The 17,389-nt window shown below is 36.6% G+C and overlaps 1 protein-coding gene across 2 annotated transcripts in view; it reads left to right on the plus strand.

Annotated features, from left to right (window-relative positions):
* The first annotated feature begins 747 nt into the window (after window positions 1–747).
* Window positions 748–17,389, plus strand: part of LOC149822227 (putative LRR receptor-like serine/threonine-protein kinase At1g63430) — a 45,343-nt gene continuing 28,701 nt past the window's right edge. The window contains exons 1-7 of one of the 2 annotated variants that reach the window (XM_089980765.1): window positions 748–1,115; window positions 1,485–1,623; window positions 1,732–1,803; window positions 1,972–2,115; window positions 2,199–2,351; window positions 10,329–10,445; window positions 10,515–10,582. In XM_089980765.1, the coding sequence (XP_089836891.1) occupies window positions 1,013–1,115; window positions 1,485–1,623; window positions 1,732–1,803; window positions 1,972–2,115; window positions 2,199–2,351; window positions 10,329–10,445; window positions 10,515–10,582 (796 nt within the window). In that variant the 5' untranslated portion in view covers window positions 748–1,012. Of the gene's footprint in view, window positions 1,116–1,484; window positions 1,624–1,731; window positions 1,804–1,971; window positions 2,116–2,198; window positions 2,352–10,328; window positions 10,583–17,389 lie in introns of both variants that reach the window. The other variant, XM_089980764.1, reaches the window with a different exon arrangement.

The raw sequence follows: 17,389 nt of genomic DNA on the forward strand, positions 1-17,389 counted from the left end.
TGAAGGACTTTTTTTGTCCTTTTCTCGAATCGTCGTTTCCCTTTTTTTGAATAAAGGATATTTTTGTAATTTTCTTGAATCATCGTTTCATGTCGAGCATAGCGGGAAAAAATACTTAAGTATTTGCAACCGCACCAAATTCCGATGCTAAGTGATGCCGACACACACGGGGATACGAGCTCCACAAGCTCTTATACATGACACTCATTGGGACCCCGAACACGAGATGCAGCTAACGGCGGTCTTCCGGAGAGAATACACACCACCCTCTCCCAATGGTAAGTTGTCTAACTAGTGGGGTCTGCCTAACCCCACTTGCCTTTAAAAAAAAAAAAACTCCTGAGCTCCTCCATGCATGCCACAGGAGCTTTGGCCTTGCGGCGATACTTTTCACGCGTTTCGAATCATGGTCGTTTAGTGTGAAGTGACAGACCATGGTTGCCTATGCATAATTTTTGTTTTTAGATTTTCAAGAAAACCAGTCTTTTATTGATCAGGAGGCTTTTCCTAAATGAGTTTGTGAAATTGCATATAATCTTTTTTGTGCTAGGCATGGTAACTTGAATATAGAATGTAGATTTAAAGAGAGGGGTAAGGGCGTCACTGCTCCTTCTCTCCTATTGATACCAACCCACTGACCAAAATAGTACCAAGGTGAAAACGAGTATTTAATTTGAAACTCAACAAGCATTCCATCTCTCTTCCTTTTTTTTTTTTATATATATTTTCAGTTACCAAGGCGATCCTATTCTTACTCTCCCTTTCCTCTTGTTTTCTTCTCCTTTTGCTTTTCTGTGTTTTTTCAAATCTCCAGTCGTTATGTGCTTCGTTTCCTTCATCCTTGTGCCTTTCCGCTCTCACTCCTCAGCGTGAGAGAAAGATGGGAAGAGAATCAGAGTGAGTGCGAGATGATTAAAAGCTTTGTTCTTCTCTTTTGACTGGATCCCGAAGATGGGTGTTGGTGGTTTCTTGAGTTAGAGAGAGAAAACCCCTGTTCTGGTTGGTGTTCAGAATGGGTAGAGAGAGAAAGAAAGATGGATCAAGTGGGCTTCTTCTTCCTGCAGCCTTTTTGACAATTCTTTTCACTTCTTGTGATTCCTTTGTCATGAATGAAGGTATGGATCTCTCTTTCATGGTGTGTTTTGCTTCTTTATTGTATTTTTGTATCTTTTCGGTTGAATAATACCGTTTTCTCATGGAATCACATGATGGGTGCTCTTGATATCGGTTGGTAGTTATGCTAACCTTATAAAATTCGTTGGATCATGTTTAAATTTTAGTGAATGTCGTTAAATTAGTTTGTTGGTGTGGGAGATTTTATGTACATTTGGAAGATTGAGATGGGATCTTGTAAAGTTATCTACTGATAAGCATGCGTTTCTTCGGATTTTTTTCTTAGAGTGAAGTAATTTCGTGATGGATATCGACAATAATTCACTGTAATTTGTTTCTGATTCAGATTGTTGTCTGTGGAACTTTTACAGTGAGTGCACTATTGGCTTTCAAGGAATCTATATACGATGACCCTCTTTCACGATTATCGAATTGGAATGCTCTTGACAAAGATCCCTGCGATTGGTCCGGCGTTGTTTGCTTGCCAGATCATGGAAATGTTATATCTCTGTATGTGTCTTTTTATCTGAATCTGTTCATGTCTTTTTCTGGAGTCTTGATTGTGGTGTGGAAACTTTGCTTCACAAATAATTAATTGAACTCTTTTTGGTTCCACAGGTACCTTTCCAATTCATCCTTGAGAGGATTTCTTGCGCCAGAGCTTGGCCTGCTTACCTCTCTGCAGACGCTGTACGTTGCCAAGATTCAACATATATTCACATTTTCTGCTGGAAATATGTGTCCTTATGCCCCTCTGCTGTTAGATCGGACTGCTTAATGTTGAAAAGAAGAACTGAGGGGATAAGAAGATAAAATTGTTCTTCTCAAATGTGCTGACGATTCTCTACTTGTACTCAGGGATCTCTCAAGAAATAATATTCTTGGTATAATACCCAAAGAAATCGGAAAATTATCACACCTCAATGTCCTGGATTTGAGCGGCAATCAACTATCAGGACCCATACCTAATGAAGTCGGAAACTTGACTAGCATTACAAAAATGTAGGTGAAGGTTTATTCTTGGTGATTTGTGGTTGATATAATAATTTTTTGCATCATGATCTGTACTTGCTTTCCCCCCTCAGATACCTTCAATACAATCAGTTGACTGGGAGCTTGCCCCCTGAACTTGGTAACTTAAAGCGCCTTGTCGAACTGAGGCTGAACAGGAACAGGCTTCAAGGACCTTTACCTGGAAGTTACAACCGTGTGAACTTCACTGTTAATCTGCAAAGATTGTAAGGGCATAAGGTTTCATTATTTGCTTATTGGTGTGTCATGGCATTGAAGTGTAGGATGATGCTTGTTGAATTTAGCTTTCCTTTTTGTCTTTATGCTTTTAATACTTTCATATGTGATATCAGCATACTGTCATGTAGAAAACAAGGATGGAAAAAGTACGAAGTGGCCATAACCTGTGTCTAAAAGGGAGACAGAGCAAAAGAATCCAATATAAAAATAAAGGGATTCTCAAATGAAACCAATTGAGATGTTGACATGTTCAGGTAGTGGGGGAAGATTCTCATGATTCTCAGGCCAAAGGCCTGTTGAATTTCCACTCCACATCATCCCTCCTACAGGGATAAGCCTACCTATTTTATAGTAAGTTGATGATGTGGTGGAGATAATAATTTGAAACTTATTTTTGAAGTTCTGAGCATTATGATTTTATTTGTCTCCACCAGACACGGAGCTCGCAATCCCAAACCACTTAGAGCCTATGTTTTTCACTCACGTGTTTCCAACTAGACTGAGTCTCTTTAGTGTAATGAAGTGGATCGAATCCGATGAATATGCAAGAACACACACCTCAATCAAGTGGGAACACTTGATTGAATAATCACACCACCCACACAAGGGTCAAATGAGAAAGTATATTGCATACAAAACTCTCTTGAAAAAGAGATGAAATAATACAAAGGCCATGAGGCCTATTTATAATACAAGAGGCTAAAGGGGGCAGCCAATATGGCTGTTGGGCTGCTCCCAACGGTCATATTTATGACCGTTGGGAGTGTTAAAATATGTTGTACATATATATATTTATATATATAGATCACGACCTATGTCACAGGGATTCAGCTAGGAGGGTGCCGCACCCGCGTCGACGCGACTCGACGCGGGTGCGGGTGCGGGTGCCGCACCGGGTGCGGTCAACTCGATCCTGGGTGCGTTGACCGCACCCAGGATCATTAATGTCCATTTTAAAAAAAAAAAAAATTGCCCAAATGGGCTTCAAATTTTTTTTTAAAAAACTTTATGCTAGTCTGTCAGCTGCCTAGCATAAAGTAAGTTTTTCAGTTTTCACGCACAGCTGCTGACAGCAGCTGTCAGCACAGCTGCTGACAGCAGCTGTCAGCACAGCTGCTGACAGCAGCTGTCAGCTGTGCTGTCAGCTGTGCTGTCAGCACAGCTGCAGCAGCTGTCTGTCAGCACAGCTGCAGCAGCTGTCTGTCAGCTGCTGTCAGCAGCTGCCTGTCAGCTGCTGACAGCAGCTGCCTGACAGCAGCTGCCTGACAGCTGCAAAGTTTAAAAAAAAACCCCGCCTATTCCCCAACCCCCTTTTTAAAAAAAAACCCCGCCTATTCCCCAACCCCCTTTATATATATATATATATATATTACTTATTACATTTTTGCCCCTGCCGCACCCCCGCACCCGGGTTTTTTGGAAGTGCCGAATCCCCGCACCCGCACCCGCACCCGCACCCGCGCCCGCACCCGCACCCATGTGACATAGATCACGACACATACACATATATATATATTAATTATATATATGTCTATGTGTCTATCTACATATATAAATATATATATATTTATATCTTTTGTAAATAGACCCATATAGGGGTAAAACAGTCTTTTTACTTCTTATCGCATATTGTATTTTTTCTCCTTTTCTTTTATTTCCTTTTTTTCTTTTCTTTTTTATTTTCTTTATTCTTTTCCTTTTCCACCTTGGAATGGGCCCCACCTAGGGGGACGTTGGAGCATCCAACGGTCATATTTATGACCGTTGGAAGGGCTCCAACGTCCCTCTAGGAGCCCTTCCAAGGCCTCCTCTTTTGTCTATAAATAAAGGGGTTTCTCCCCATTGTAAAGCATGCTTCTTTGAAGCCTTTTGAGTGGAATATATATTTTTCCTCTTCTTTTGGGTGCCTTACCACTTTAAGTGGTTGTGTTGTTCTTTTGCCCATTAGTGGCTATTTGTGTATGTGCGTGCTCTCTTGTTTTGCTCTCATCCGGCACTTCATTACATGGTATCAGAGCCTTGGTTGATAAAGCTTCATCGGATCTTCTTTTGACAAGTAATATCCTTCTCTTTCGTGCATTTATATTCCTCTTCTACAAATGGCCAACAAGGATGCAAAAATCGACCTCTCATTCAAATTGGATGGGACCAATTATCGCATGTGGGCGGCCGCCATGGAAAACAATCTCAAAGGTAAAAAACTTTGGGGTTATGTATGTGGAACCATTCCGGAACCACAATTGAAGTTGACTAAGTTTGAAGGTAATGAGGAAAAAGCTTTGAACGAAGAGGAAAAAGAGAAGGCTATTCTTGATTACTCTTCTAAATTAGAAGATTGGGAAAGTGAGCATGCTAAAATTTTAGCATGGTTCATGAACAATGTTGAATTAAAGATTTGTGCAAATCTCGCCAAATTCAAGAAGGCTAATGAAGCTTGGTTCTTCATGAAAGGCATGTACACTCAAAGAGACCTTGCTAGGCATTTCTTCCTACAAGAAAAGGTAAGAGCTACTAAACAAGGTGATATGAGTATTAGGGACTACTATAGTGCCCTATCTTCTTTATGGGATGAACTTGTCCTTCTCGAACCCCAATGGGAAGGTAGTGCTATTGCTATGAGGCAAGAGCAAATGGAAAAAGAAAGATTTTTCCAATTTATTCATGGGCTTCGCTCCGAATTTGAGCAACTTAGAGGATCCCTTCTCCATAGGGCCTCTACTCCTCTAAGTGATATTTTGGCCGACTTATGTCAAGAAGAGACTCGTTTGGCATTAAAACGAGATGTTGATGAAGTTCATGCCGTATCTAGACCCGGCAACAATGTAAGGCCATACAAACCACCTCATTTCTTCAAAAATAATGGTGGTGGAGGAAGGAAAATCATTTGCCATAATTGTAATGAACCGGGCCATATTCGTCCGGATTGCCCAAGATTTAAAAAGAAGGTGGCCTCCGTTGGTGAAGCTCCTCCAAGTGAAGACTCAAAGAAAGATGGTGACATAAAAGAGTCTCTTGCTCATCTTACCGAAACTCTTCAACAATTCATGAAGATGAGCTCCTCTCAGTTTTCTTCTACACCATCCACTTCCGGCGCCGCTATCTCCTCCTTCCCAGGTATGACCTCTTGGATTCTTGATTCGGGTGCCTCCTTTCATATGACTCCGAATGCATCACTCTTATCAAAAACAAGTCTCAACAAATTTAAATCTTTTGTCTCCACTGCCGATGGAACATCCTTGGATGTTGAAGGCATTGGGAATCTTGAGAAAACTTCTAATGAAAACAAAGAATTTTATGTTCCCAAAATTCGAATTATTCCAAAACTTAATTTAAATCTATTTTCCGTTTCCCAAATTACCGATTTTGAATGTAATGTCACTTTTTCACCTACCCATTGCTATGTGCAGGATCTCCGGTCCGGGAAGCGGATTGGGCAAGGCCATAGAAGAGGGGATCTTTATTATATGGATTTTTTGCCATTGCCAACCAAATCATTTTGTAATCATGTTCAATCCAAAGATATTGAGACTTGGCATAAAAGACTTGGACATCCTAGTGTTTCTAAATTGTATCTCTTTCCTTTTTTGGAAAAATTTTGTAATACAAATACATTCACATGCAATGATTGTATCCTTGGAAAAATTCATTCGCTTCCGTATTCTCATAGTAATTTTGTGTCAAAAAGACCTTTTGAACTTGTGCATTCCGATGTATGGGGACCGGCACCCGTTCTGTCCAAGGGAGGCTACTCTTACTATGTTAGTTTTGTTGATGACTTTACTAGATATACATGGGTATACATTATTAAAAATAAATCCGATGTCTTTAATAATTTTAAAGAATTTCATATTCTTATTCAAAACCAATTTCAAAACAATATAGCTATATTTAGATCCGACTCTGGAGGAGAATACATGTCTAAAGATTTTCAAAATTATTTCAAAACAAATGGAATTTTACATCAACGATCTTGTCCTAAAACCCCACAACAAAATGGTCTTGCGGAAAGAAAACAGACATTTAATTGAAACTACAAGAACACTTCTTGTTTCTAAAAATGTTCCTAAAAACTTTTGGGCCGAAGCTCTTCTTACCGCAACATATTTAATCAATCGTATGCCCTCTGCTTCTTTAAAAAATGTATCACCTTTTGAAAAATTATTCAAAATTACTCCAGATTTTAATAGATTAAGGATATTTGGATGTAAATGTTTTGTGCTTGTTCAAGGACAAGATAAACTATCACCTAAAGCTATTGAATGTGCATTCATTGGATATGGTGAAAATAAAAAAGGTTATAGATGCTATGACACTCGAAATAATAAACTCTATATATCAAGAAATATAAATTTTCTTGAAGAACAAAATGGATTTGATGATCACACATCTAGAGAAAACCTTGACTATTCCTTCCTATTTGATCTTGCTCCTAGAATTGAAACACCAGATGCAAGTACTTGCGATAATACTTGTGATGGCATCTCCCATCATAATGATATACTTCAGCATGGTAATGATTCTCAAGTTGAGAATCTTAATGAAATGAATATATATACTCGGCGGTCAGGAATTGAACATCAACCTGCTCTTGAAAGATATTCTCAAGATCTCTCATTAGAAGAACCTATTAATGCACCTAGGAGATCTTCTCGTAATAGTAGACCTCCACAAAAATTTGTATCTTATGAATCTTTCTCACCTAATTATAGGGCTTGTCTCATGTTAATTCATTCATATCATGAGCCTACTTCCTTTAAAGAAGCTAAAGATCATCCACATTGGATTGAAGCAATGAAAGTTGAATTAGAGGCTCTTAACAAAGCTCAAACTTGGAGTATTATTCCCCAACCATTAGGAAAAAAGGCAATTGGGTGTAGATGGGTATATAAAGTTAAAACCAAGTGTGATGGATCTCTTGAGAGATACAAAGCTCGTTTGGTTGCAAAAGGCTATGCCCAAGAATATGGAATTGATTATGAGGAAACCTTTGCTCCCGTAGCTAGGATGACTAGTGTGAGAACTTTAATTGCCTTAGCCTCCATTAAACAATGGCCTATATATCAACTTGACGTTAAAAACGCTTTCTTAAATGGAAATTTATATGAAGAAGTGCTTATGGATCCTCCGCCAGGTCTTGAAATTGGTAAAGAAAATATTCTAAAGTTAAATAAAGCTCTCTATGGTCTTAAACAAGCACCTAAAGCTTGGTATGATCTTTTTAGCAAAGTAGTTCTTGATAATGGTTTCTCCTCATGTTATACTGATACTGCTTTGTTTGTTAAAAATTCTAATGATCACATTACAATTCTGTTATTATATGTTGATGACATGATTATCACAGGTAATGATAAGAGAAGTATTAACCTTATTAAGAATATTCTCAAAGAAAATTTTGATATGTCTGATCTTGGTTATCTAAGATATTTTTTAGGTATTGAAGTTGCATACTCTCCCAAAGGGTATGTCCTCTCTCAGATGAAGCTTGCCTCCGACATTATTGACAGATCTGGACTGACTGATGACAAGAAGGTTGAGACGCCAGAAATAATCAATGCCAAGATGAGAGCTAGTGATGGCACTCCTTTAGCTGATCCCACACCTTATCGTCAATTGATTGGGTCGCTCACATACTTATCCATCACTAGGCCCGATATTTCTCATGCAGTTCATAGTGCAAGTCAATTTCAGACTGCTCCCTCCACCATTCACATGGCTGCTGTCATGAGAATTATCAGATATTTGAAAGGCACCATAACAAAAGGATTATTCTTACCCTCTTCTTCACCTCTTACTTTACTTGCTTATACTGACTCTGATTGGGGTGGTAACCCCGATGATCGTATTTCTACCACAGGGTATTGTGTGTTTCTTGGAGAGTCACTTATCTCTTGGAGGTGTAAGAAGCAACAGAAAGTTTCACTCTCTTCTACTGAAGCAGAGTATCGTGCGATGGCCACTACCACCACGGAGATCGTATGGTTAAGAAGTTTGCTTAAAGATATGAGAGTCTCATTCTCAACTCTCTCAAAGCTGTGCTGCGACAACAAGAGCTCTATCTACATTGCCAGCAATCACACCTTTCATGAAAGAACAAAGCACATTGAGATGGATTGCCATTATGTTCGTGATGAGTTCCTACGAGGCACCATTCAATTGCCTTATGTTCCAACCGAGTACCAGTTGGCGGACTTCTTCACCAAAGCTTTGCCATCGCCTCGTTTCTTCTTTCTCCTTAGCAAACTCTCGGTGATCTTACCGTGTGTTTGAGGGGGGTGTTAAAATATGTTGTACATATATATATTTATATATATAGATCACGACACATACACATATATATATATATATATATATATATATATTAATTATATATATGTCTATGTGTCTATCTACATATATAAATATATATATATTTATATCTTTTGTAAATAGACCCATATAGGGGTAAAACAGTCTTTTTACTTCTTATCGCATATTGTATTTTTTCTCCTTTTCTTTTATTTCCTTTTTTTCTTTTCTTTTTTATTTTCTTTATTCTTTTCCTTTTCCACCTTGGAATGGGCCCCACCTAGGGGGACGTTGGAGCATCCAACGGTCATATTTATGACCGTTGGAAGGGCTCCAACGTCCCTCTAGGAGCCCTTCCAAGGCCTCCTCTTTTGTCTATAAATAAAGGGGTTTCTCCCCATTGTAAAGCATGCTTCTTTGAAGCCTTTTGAGTGGAATATATATTTTTCCTCTTCTTTTGGGTGCCTTACCACTTTAAGTGGTTGTGTTGTTCTTTTGCCCATTAGTGGCTATTTGTGTATGTGCGTGCTCTCTTGTTTTGCTCTTGGAGACTTCATCCGGCACTTTATTACAGGGAGCAGCTCCAACAGCTATATTGGAGTTGGCCCAACAGTCAAAAACAAAAAATTATAAAAAACAAAAAATAAAAAGGTGAAAAAGGGTTGTCAGCCCCTAATGGGCTGACACCTAGTACAGTGAAAAGACTGAAATACCATTGCTGGGTATTTCAGTTACAATACATGTATATTTATATATTTTAACATTTAGAAGAAATTTGCTGACCCATGCCACCAGCATGGAGATATCAAAGAATGCACAGTTTTTTCTGAAAGCTTGAAAATGTTGTCCAAGTATCTAACACAAGACTGATGTGGTTGCTGTGGTTGTCTTTTGTAATACTTTTTTGGGTAAATGACCAAGTTTCTCAATACAGCATGTGGTTCATATGGGTACTTGGTTTTAGCAACTGTTACCACAATTGGATTGGCCAAAAGTTGCCAGCAATTTTTATTTGTTTTAATACACATCAAGTGTGTAAAGTGCTACCATAAGCTGCCATTGTGACCTTTGCTCTACCCAATGGGAAATTGTTTCTTCTGCTAAAAATTTATATTAGCATTTTCATTGACTTTTTTTTGGTACGGAATGTTGGGCTGCCAAGAGACATCATTTTCAAAAAAGGACTCTAACTGAGATGCGTATGCTTCGATGGATGTGTGGAAATACACTAAAAGATAAGATTCGGAACGAGGAAATACGTAAGGTAGGCGTTGCATCCATTGAAAATAAGATGAGTGAGAATCGTTTACGATGGTTTGGGCATATTCGGCGAAGGCCTAATGATGCTCCGTTTAGAAGGATGGAGAAATGGAAAAATATATTAGCTAAAAGAGGTCGGGGTAGGCCTAAGAAGACTTGGATGGAGATGATAAGAAAGGATATGAATGCTTTGAACCTCACCGAGGACATGACATTGGATAGAAATGTTTGGAGGAGAAGGATTCATGTGGAGGACCCACAATGATTTTCTTTTTGGTTCATATCGCCGACCCCAATTGTTTGGGATGAAGGCGTTGTTGTTGTTGTTGTATTGACTTTTTTTCAGGTTATAAAGTGTTCAATCTTTTCATTTGTGCATTTTCTTTCTTTGATCTGGTAAACCACATTTTCTGTGCCAGGTATTCCCCTCCTAGTAATTCCATTGGTTTGTGTCAATCGACTCAGTTGAGGGTTGCAGATTTCTCTGATAATTTTTTCATAGGAAGAGTTCCCCCATGCCTGAAATATCTACCAAGGTGCTTCTCTACTATTTGCTGGCTTTGCATGTGGACCTATAAGCAATCTTCTGATACTTTGTTTTGCAGATCAAGCTTTCAAAGGAACTGTTTCCTTGATAGAGATTCCATCATTCAACATTCTGTCCAACAATGTGGTATGTATGCCATGGAATTCATATTCACCGTATAATTTTATTTTTGTGGCATAAATGTACTTGATCTTATGAAATATCCCGACTCCATATTTTGTTTAATGTAATAGGTTGCTACATTTATGCTATAAAAACCATTACTATGTCATACCATCTTCTCTTTTTTGTCTTTATTCCTTTCTCTCCTTCCTCTGTTTGGTTGCTTTAGAATGTTAAGTTTAGAAACTTTGTGATATTAATCTCGGAGGCTTGATCTTGAGAATACCAAACTTAATGTAGCCACCTATCTTTTCAGAGGTAAAAAAAGAAAAAAAAATATCTTCTTTCAAATCATGGCTTTTCTGGTGTCTTGTTTTTTGTTTGACCTATTATGCATCTCTTTGGAAATGTCATTTGATACTTGGTCTTCATTTTTTTCCCCTTAATTATGTTTTGCGTGAATGTTTGCTGATGAACATTATACATTACTTATTTTATTTATTTTTCATTAATGACTTTCTTGTGAGTTACCCTTCTTCCACTTAAGCTTGTTCTCTATGTTTGCTGATGAACATAATACATTACTTTTTTCATTGATGACTTTCTTGTGAGGTACACTTCTTCCATTTCAGAATGCTTGTTTTCATGCTTCATCTTGTTATCCATAGTATGTGTCTTTTGTTTCAGTACTCTATTTGTAATTCCCATGCATTCTGCCAGAATAGTTTTAAATTCCAAATTGCTTATATGTTGTTTTAGGGTATATGTTGCATAAGATTGCAGGAATCCTTTATTTCTGGTAAGAGCCATGATTGGTTACTAACTTACTACATAATTGGTGCCATTTTCTGGTTCTTTTCTTAGTGTCACTTAATCACTATCCTCTCACTTGATGATGTTTTTAAGAGTAGATCCTATTCGATGACTTCTTAAAACAGTGCATGTGTCACTCATTCTCAAATTCTTGGGCAAGTTACTGTTCTTGACTTTTTTTCTGAAATAAGAGTTTGTTTTCGGAGTTTGGGTTACTTCTTGAAGGTTATCATCATTCTTAATTTTTCTACTGTATTTGCATAACTTTCTAGATCAGCACTTGGCTGATATACTTAAAAAGTGCATACTGCTCTAACCTTCTGGACTCACTGCAGCAAACAGATGAGTCATCTCTTCCAAATTACTCATACAGTTTGTTTTTCTTTTGGCAAGGTAGACTTAGGCAAGATAGACAATCTGAATTCTGCTGAATTTTTTTCTTGCAGTTTTTTCACTTCTTAGCTCCTTATTGCCAGTATCATGCTTCCTAAAAGTTGTTTTTACTATAGGAAAATAATGATGAAAAGACTAGAAGAGGAAGTAATACCATATAATAATTGATACGTGGTGGGATACATGTAAATTTTCTCTTTTTTTTCCCAACAACACCTGTTTATTGTTGAAAATGTGTAGGTAACTTGAGTGGTTTGAAGTATGCTAAAATGGACATGGGATAAAATGCAAACCATTTTCCTAAAAGTTGTTTTTACTATAGGAAAATAATGATGAAAAGACTAGAAGAGGAAGTAATACCACATAATAATTGATATGTGGTGGCATACATGGAAATTTTCTCTTTTTTTTTTCCCAACAATTTTCTAAGTATGCACCTGTTTATTGTTGAAAATGTGTAGGCAACTTGAGTGGTTTGAAGTATGCTAAAATTGACATGGGATAAAATACAAACCATTTTCCTAAAAGTTGTTTTTACTATAGGAAAATAATGATGAAAAGACTAGAAGAGGAAGTAATACCACATAATAATTGATACGTGGTGGAATACATGGAAATTTTCTCTTTTTTTTCCCAACAATTTTCTAAGTATGCACCTGTTTATTGTTGAAAATGTGTAGGTAACTTGAGTGGTTTGAAGTATGCTAAAATTGGCATGGGATAAAATACAAACCATTTTTTTCCAAAATAAAGAAAAACTAAATTTTATTGATCAGGATGAAATGCCAAATGGGTAGCAGATATGATGATATGTTATTGGACAGCCTAATTGGTTTTGCAAAAAGTTTATCATTGATATCATGTATTATAGTTCAATATTGTTAATGATTGATTAACAGGTGAAATGGAAGTATCTAAAAGTCATTATTTCAAACTGCCCAGCTATACTTGCCCTTGCACAGTCTTCTTCAGATTCAGTATTACTAAATGATTTATAAATTTGGGCTTTCAACTTCTTCACACACACCCATTCCCACAGTACATAGGTCTGATAATGAGTAAGTCGTTGATCTTAGAGGTAACTAATTTATGTTCATCATATCCCGTATTTGTATCTTTATTACAATCTGGGAGGTGAAGACAAGAAGAATGGAATGATTTTCTTCTTAAAATTAAAAGCTGTCACATTAACATAGACACAGACACAAACGCAGTTGATACATCACAATGAGTTATAAAATTAGGAGACAAGTAGACAGCTGTATATATACAACTATTCCAATTCAATATGACTAAAAAGATAAATAATAAATCTAAGTTGAAAATTGAAATGTAATGCAATCATTGACAAGTTTTAAAAGAAAAAATGCACATAACTATAAAATAATTAATCAAGATCAATAAAAGAAATAGATAAAGTTAAGGACATGATGTTTACTATGTCCGACAAATGGTTGATTGTGTCATGAAATAGTATGTCGTTGATCTTAGAGGTAACTAATTTATGTTCATCATATCCCGTAATTGTATCTTTATTACAATCTGGGAGGTGAAGACAAGAAGAATGGAATGATTTTCTTCTTAAAATTAAAAGCTGTCACATTAACATAGACACAGACACAAACGCAGTTGATACATCACAATGAGTTATAAAATTAGGAGACAAGTAGACAGCTGTATATATACAACTATTCCAATTCAATATGACTAAAAAGATAAATAATAAATCTAAGTTGAAAATTGAAATGTAATGCAATCATTGACAAGTTTTAAAAGAAAAAATGCACATAACTATAAAATAATTAATCAAGATCAATAAAAGAAATAGATAAAGTTAAGGACATGATGTTTACTATGTCCGACAAATGGTTGATTGTGTCATGAAATGTACTGGTGTCTCTAGTGTCATGTTGTGCCGACACAATACATTCATTTTAAGTGAAGTGTCTGTGTGACATTAAAACTGAGCTGCTTTTGTGCCACATTTGCACATTTTTCATACTTGATTATTCAGGACTTGGGGAATTATTTTCTTTTCAATAGAACAAATCCATCATCCATGTATAAATATAGTGCTTTTAGGCATTGATGGAGGGATCTTTGTATCTCATTTTGGTTAATCTTAGTGCTTCAGGATATAACTTATGTGCTCCATTTATGCAATGTCATATATGAGAAGGTTTTATACTTGATGGAATTGAAGCCAGACTTACACCTAGAGGACCTCAGTGTAAGATGAAACTAGTTGCAAGAATCTAAGTTTTTGGGTCACATTGAACCTCAAGGGCTATTTCCAATTCCCAGGCAACTCGTTGAGAGTTTACTGTATTTGGTATTTCCTTCCCATATCCTATGTATGTAGGCCATGTTGATCGCCTGCCTGCAAGGACCTCACAGCCAAATGCTTAGCAACTATAAAATCAAGAAGAACCCTCAGATATTGTTTGATCTTCAACTTCTCTCTTGGTGCTTATTCTGGTGAAATGTCCTACTATCAAATTGGAAAGCCACTGAATTTGAATCTTGTGAATGACTGATTTCTTGGTGGAGAAAAAGAAAATAGGAGAATTGTACAATCTATGATATAGTATGTAGCCATCTGGCTTCATTCGTTAATTTTACTTTCTACTTCCATTCCCCTTGATTATGATACAATATACACTGCTAAGAATATAAAGCTTTGAAAGCTCTGAATATATTGAGGTGATTGTCATATGCTTCAACTAGATTGCCCAGCTGCTTGGTTTGTTAGCGTATTCCTCTTTGGCTCAGATTGTGGATTTCTGTGAAAGATCTATCTAGTGCTTTAACATCAAAAACTTGTCTAAGCCCTTGTCATTTCTTTTTTGCATTTAGTGCTTCAGGGGAAGCTCACAGGTTTTATACATGCATAGACAAGAGTATGTGAAATTGTGAATAAATGAGAAAATGGTTCACTTTGCGTGGAGGAAAGATTGTTTGATACCATATATACTATAAAATACACAAGACAGCACTACTCAGATTAGAGATGTTAAACTCATTTTATTATGCTGACTAGATGTTAAAACATCCTTTTTTGTCTTTTGCAAATAAGTTCTGATCATCCGAAGAAATATTTCTGCCACAATTTCCTAAATGATCAAAACAAGGAATCTGAAATACAATATACCTTTCTGCTGGCTGCTTGTAAAGGTTTAGGAGATAGGGAAAATGTACCAGAGAATTCAATTATGATCTAGGATTGCAATAAGATAAAAGGCTTCCTTATTGGATATATTATGTAAAATGAGGGCTAGACCAAGGTTGCCAGACTAGGAAGTGGAAGCGGGAAAAGATATGGGAAGAGGAAGCGAGAAGCGATGCATTTTAAAATGTATAGGAAGCAGGAAGCGAGGAATAAAAAAACAATATAAGAATTGAATGAGAATCGAAATGGAATGCAAATAAAAACTAAAATAAATGTGACTATTCTTAAATTTTATGATTTTTTAGTGTAAGAATTAATTTTTTAACAAAATCTAAAAATGATGATTGCCCATTTAGAGAAAATACATGGAAGTGAGTGAGAAGCATGAGAGAAAACACACAAAAAACATAAAAAGTAGGGTGAGAAAACATATAAGAAGAATAGATGAAGCGTGTGGAAAGCATAGGAAAAGCGAGATTCCTATCAAGTTTCGGAAGCGCAGAGTATCACGCTTCCGAAGCAAGTTTCCAGGAAGCGAGCTTCCCACCTATCTAAGAAGCTTCCAGTAACTCTAGGCTAGGTAGTTGTAACATTAAGCTAATAAAACATTTACATGGTGCTTTTTCTTTGCATGAGCACGAGGTTTGCCTTTCTAGATTTTCAGCTGTCACAAAGATATAAATACATGTACTTGATGTAATGAAATGTGATTAATACAAACAAGTGCCTCTTATGGCCAAAACAACATGCACAAATGGAGACCACTTATGGGTCAAAATACAATCATGAACACAATGCCACTTATGGGCAAGAGAATCAACATAAAAAATATAAGGATATTATTGAAAAAATGCTTGAGAACAAGCTTAGAATACAAGAGGGGGTTCACCCCTATTTATACACAAAAGAAAGCAATATAGAGCCATTGGGAGTGCTCCCAATAACTAGAAATATAGCAGTTGGGAGCTCTCCCAACAGATCTATTTTAAAGAGCATTGTAAGGACTATAATGCCTTAATGAAATAGGTAAAATATAAAAAAACAAATCTCTAAATTGCCCCTAATGGACGCAACTAATTACATATAATGAAATGACAAAAATACCCCTAATGGGTATTACTTATTACATCAATATATATATATACATATATATACTTTAACACCCTCTTCAAACTTACGGTGTAATCACCGAAAGTTTGTCAAGCAAAGAATGAAACCGAAGAAAAGAAAGAACTTTCGTGAAGAAGTTGGCCAACTGAAATTTCGATGCTATATAAGGCATAATGACGGTCTTCTTCGGGTACTCTTCATGAACGTAGTGGCAATCCATTTCAATATGAGGAGAAAAAGCAACTTCTATTCCTAGAAAATATCGTAAAATTCCTAGGTCAGACATTTCAAAATGAGTTTTAAGAGTTTTGATATTGACTACTCCCTGTTTGTCACCTCCGTTGATGCACATAAATAAGAAGAATGATGATACCGGCATCAAATTGCTTAATAAACAAGGCAGTGTCAGTCAAACAAGAATGAAATCCAATATCAGTCATAATATGACTAAATCTGTCATACCAGGCTTTTGGTGCCTGCTTAAGGCCATAAAAGGCCTTCTCAAGACGAAGAATTTGATCCTTAGGAAGACTGATACCAGACAGAGCTTCCATGTATACTTCTTCAATAAGACTCCCATTTAAAAAGACATTTTTGACTTTCATTTGAAATATAGGCAATTTTTTGATAGAAGCTAAAGCAATTAAAGTTCGAACAGTGGTCATTCGGGCCATAGGAGCAAAGGTTTCTTCGTAGTCAATGCCATACTCTTGAGCATAACCTTTGGCCACGAGTTGGGCTTTATATCTTTCTAGGGTCCCATCACTTTTGGTTTTGACTTTGTAGCCCATCTACAGCCTATAGGTTTCTTTCCAAGTGGCAAGTCTTGAATAGACCAAGTGTTGGTCTTCTCTAATGCATCTAATTCAGTTTTCATAGCTTCAATTCATTTTACATGATTTTTGGCTTCAAAGTATGAGGAAGGTTCAACATAAGATTGAATTAATGCAAGGGCTGTCCTACACGAGGGTGAAAAAGATTCATAAGAGACGATTTTTTCAGGAGGTCTAGAAATTCTAGAAGTCTTGCGAGTAGGAGCTTCGGAGAATCTTTCTAACGCACATGGAGGGCGTTGCTCTCCAATTCTTCATCTTGAATATTGTAAACCAACATCCCTACTGGTTTGGTCTTTACTATCATTTCCAGAGATAGTAGGACTTTGATCATTGTCAAAGTTATATTCAAAATCCTCTTCGTTGGATTTTGAAGTTAAATCAATTAAAAAAGAATATTCAGTAATATCTTTGGATTTTTCACTTAAAAAAAAAAATCTTTTTCAAGAAAAGTCACATTTCTTGACACATACAATTTACCATTTTGAAGATCATAGCATCTGTACCCTTTTT

The sequence above is a fragment of the Nuphar pumila genome, chromosome 11 (assembly GCF_984573655.1).
Source record: "Nuphar pumila chromosome 11, dmNupPumi1.hap1.1, whole genome shotgun sequence".
Lineage (NCBI taxonomy): Eukaryota > Viridiplantae > Streptophyta > Magnoliopsida > Nymphaeales > Nymphaeaceae > Nuphar > Nuphar pumila.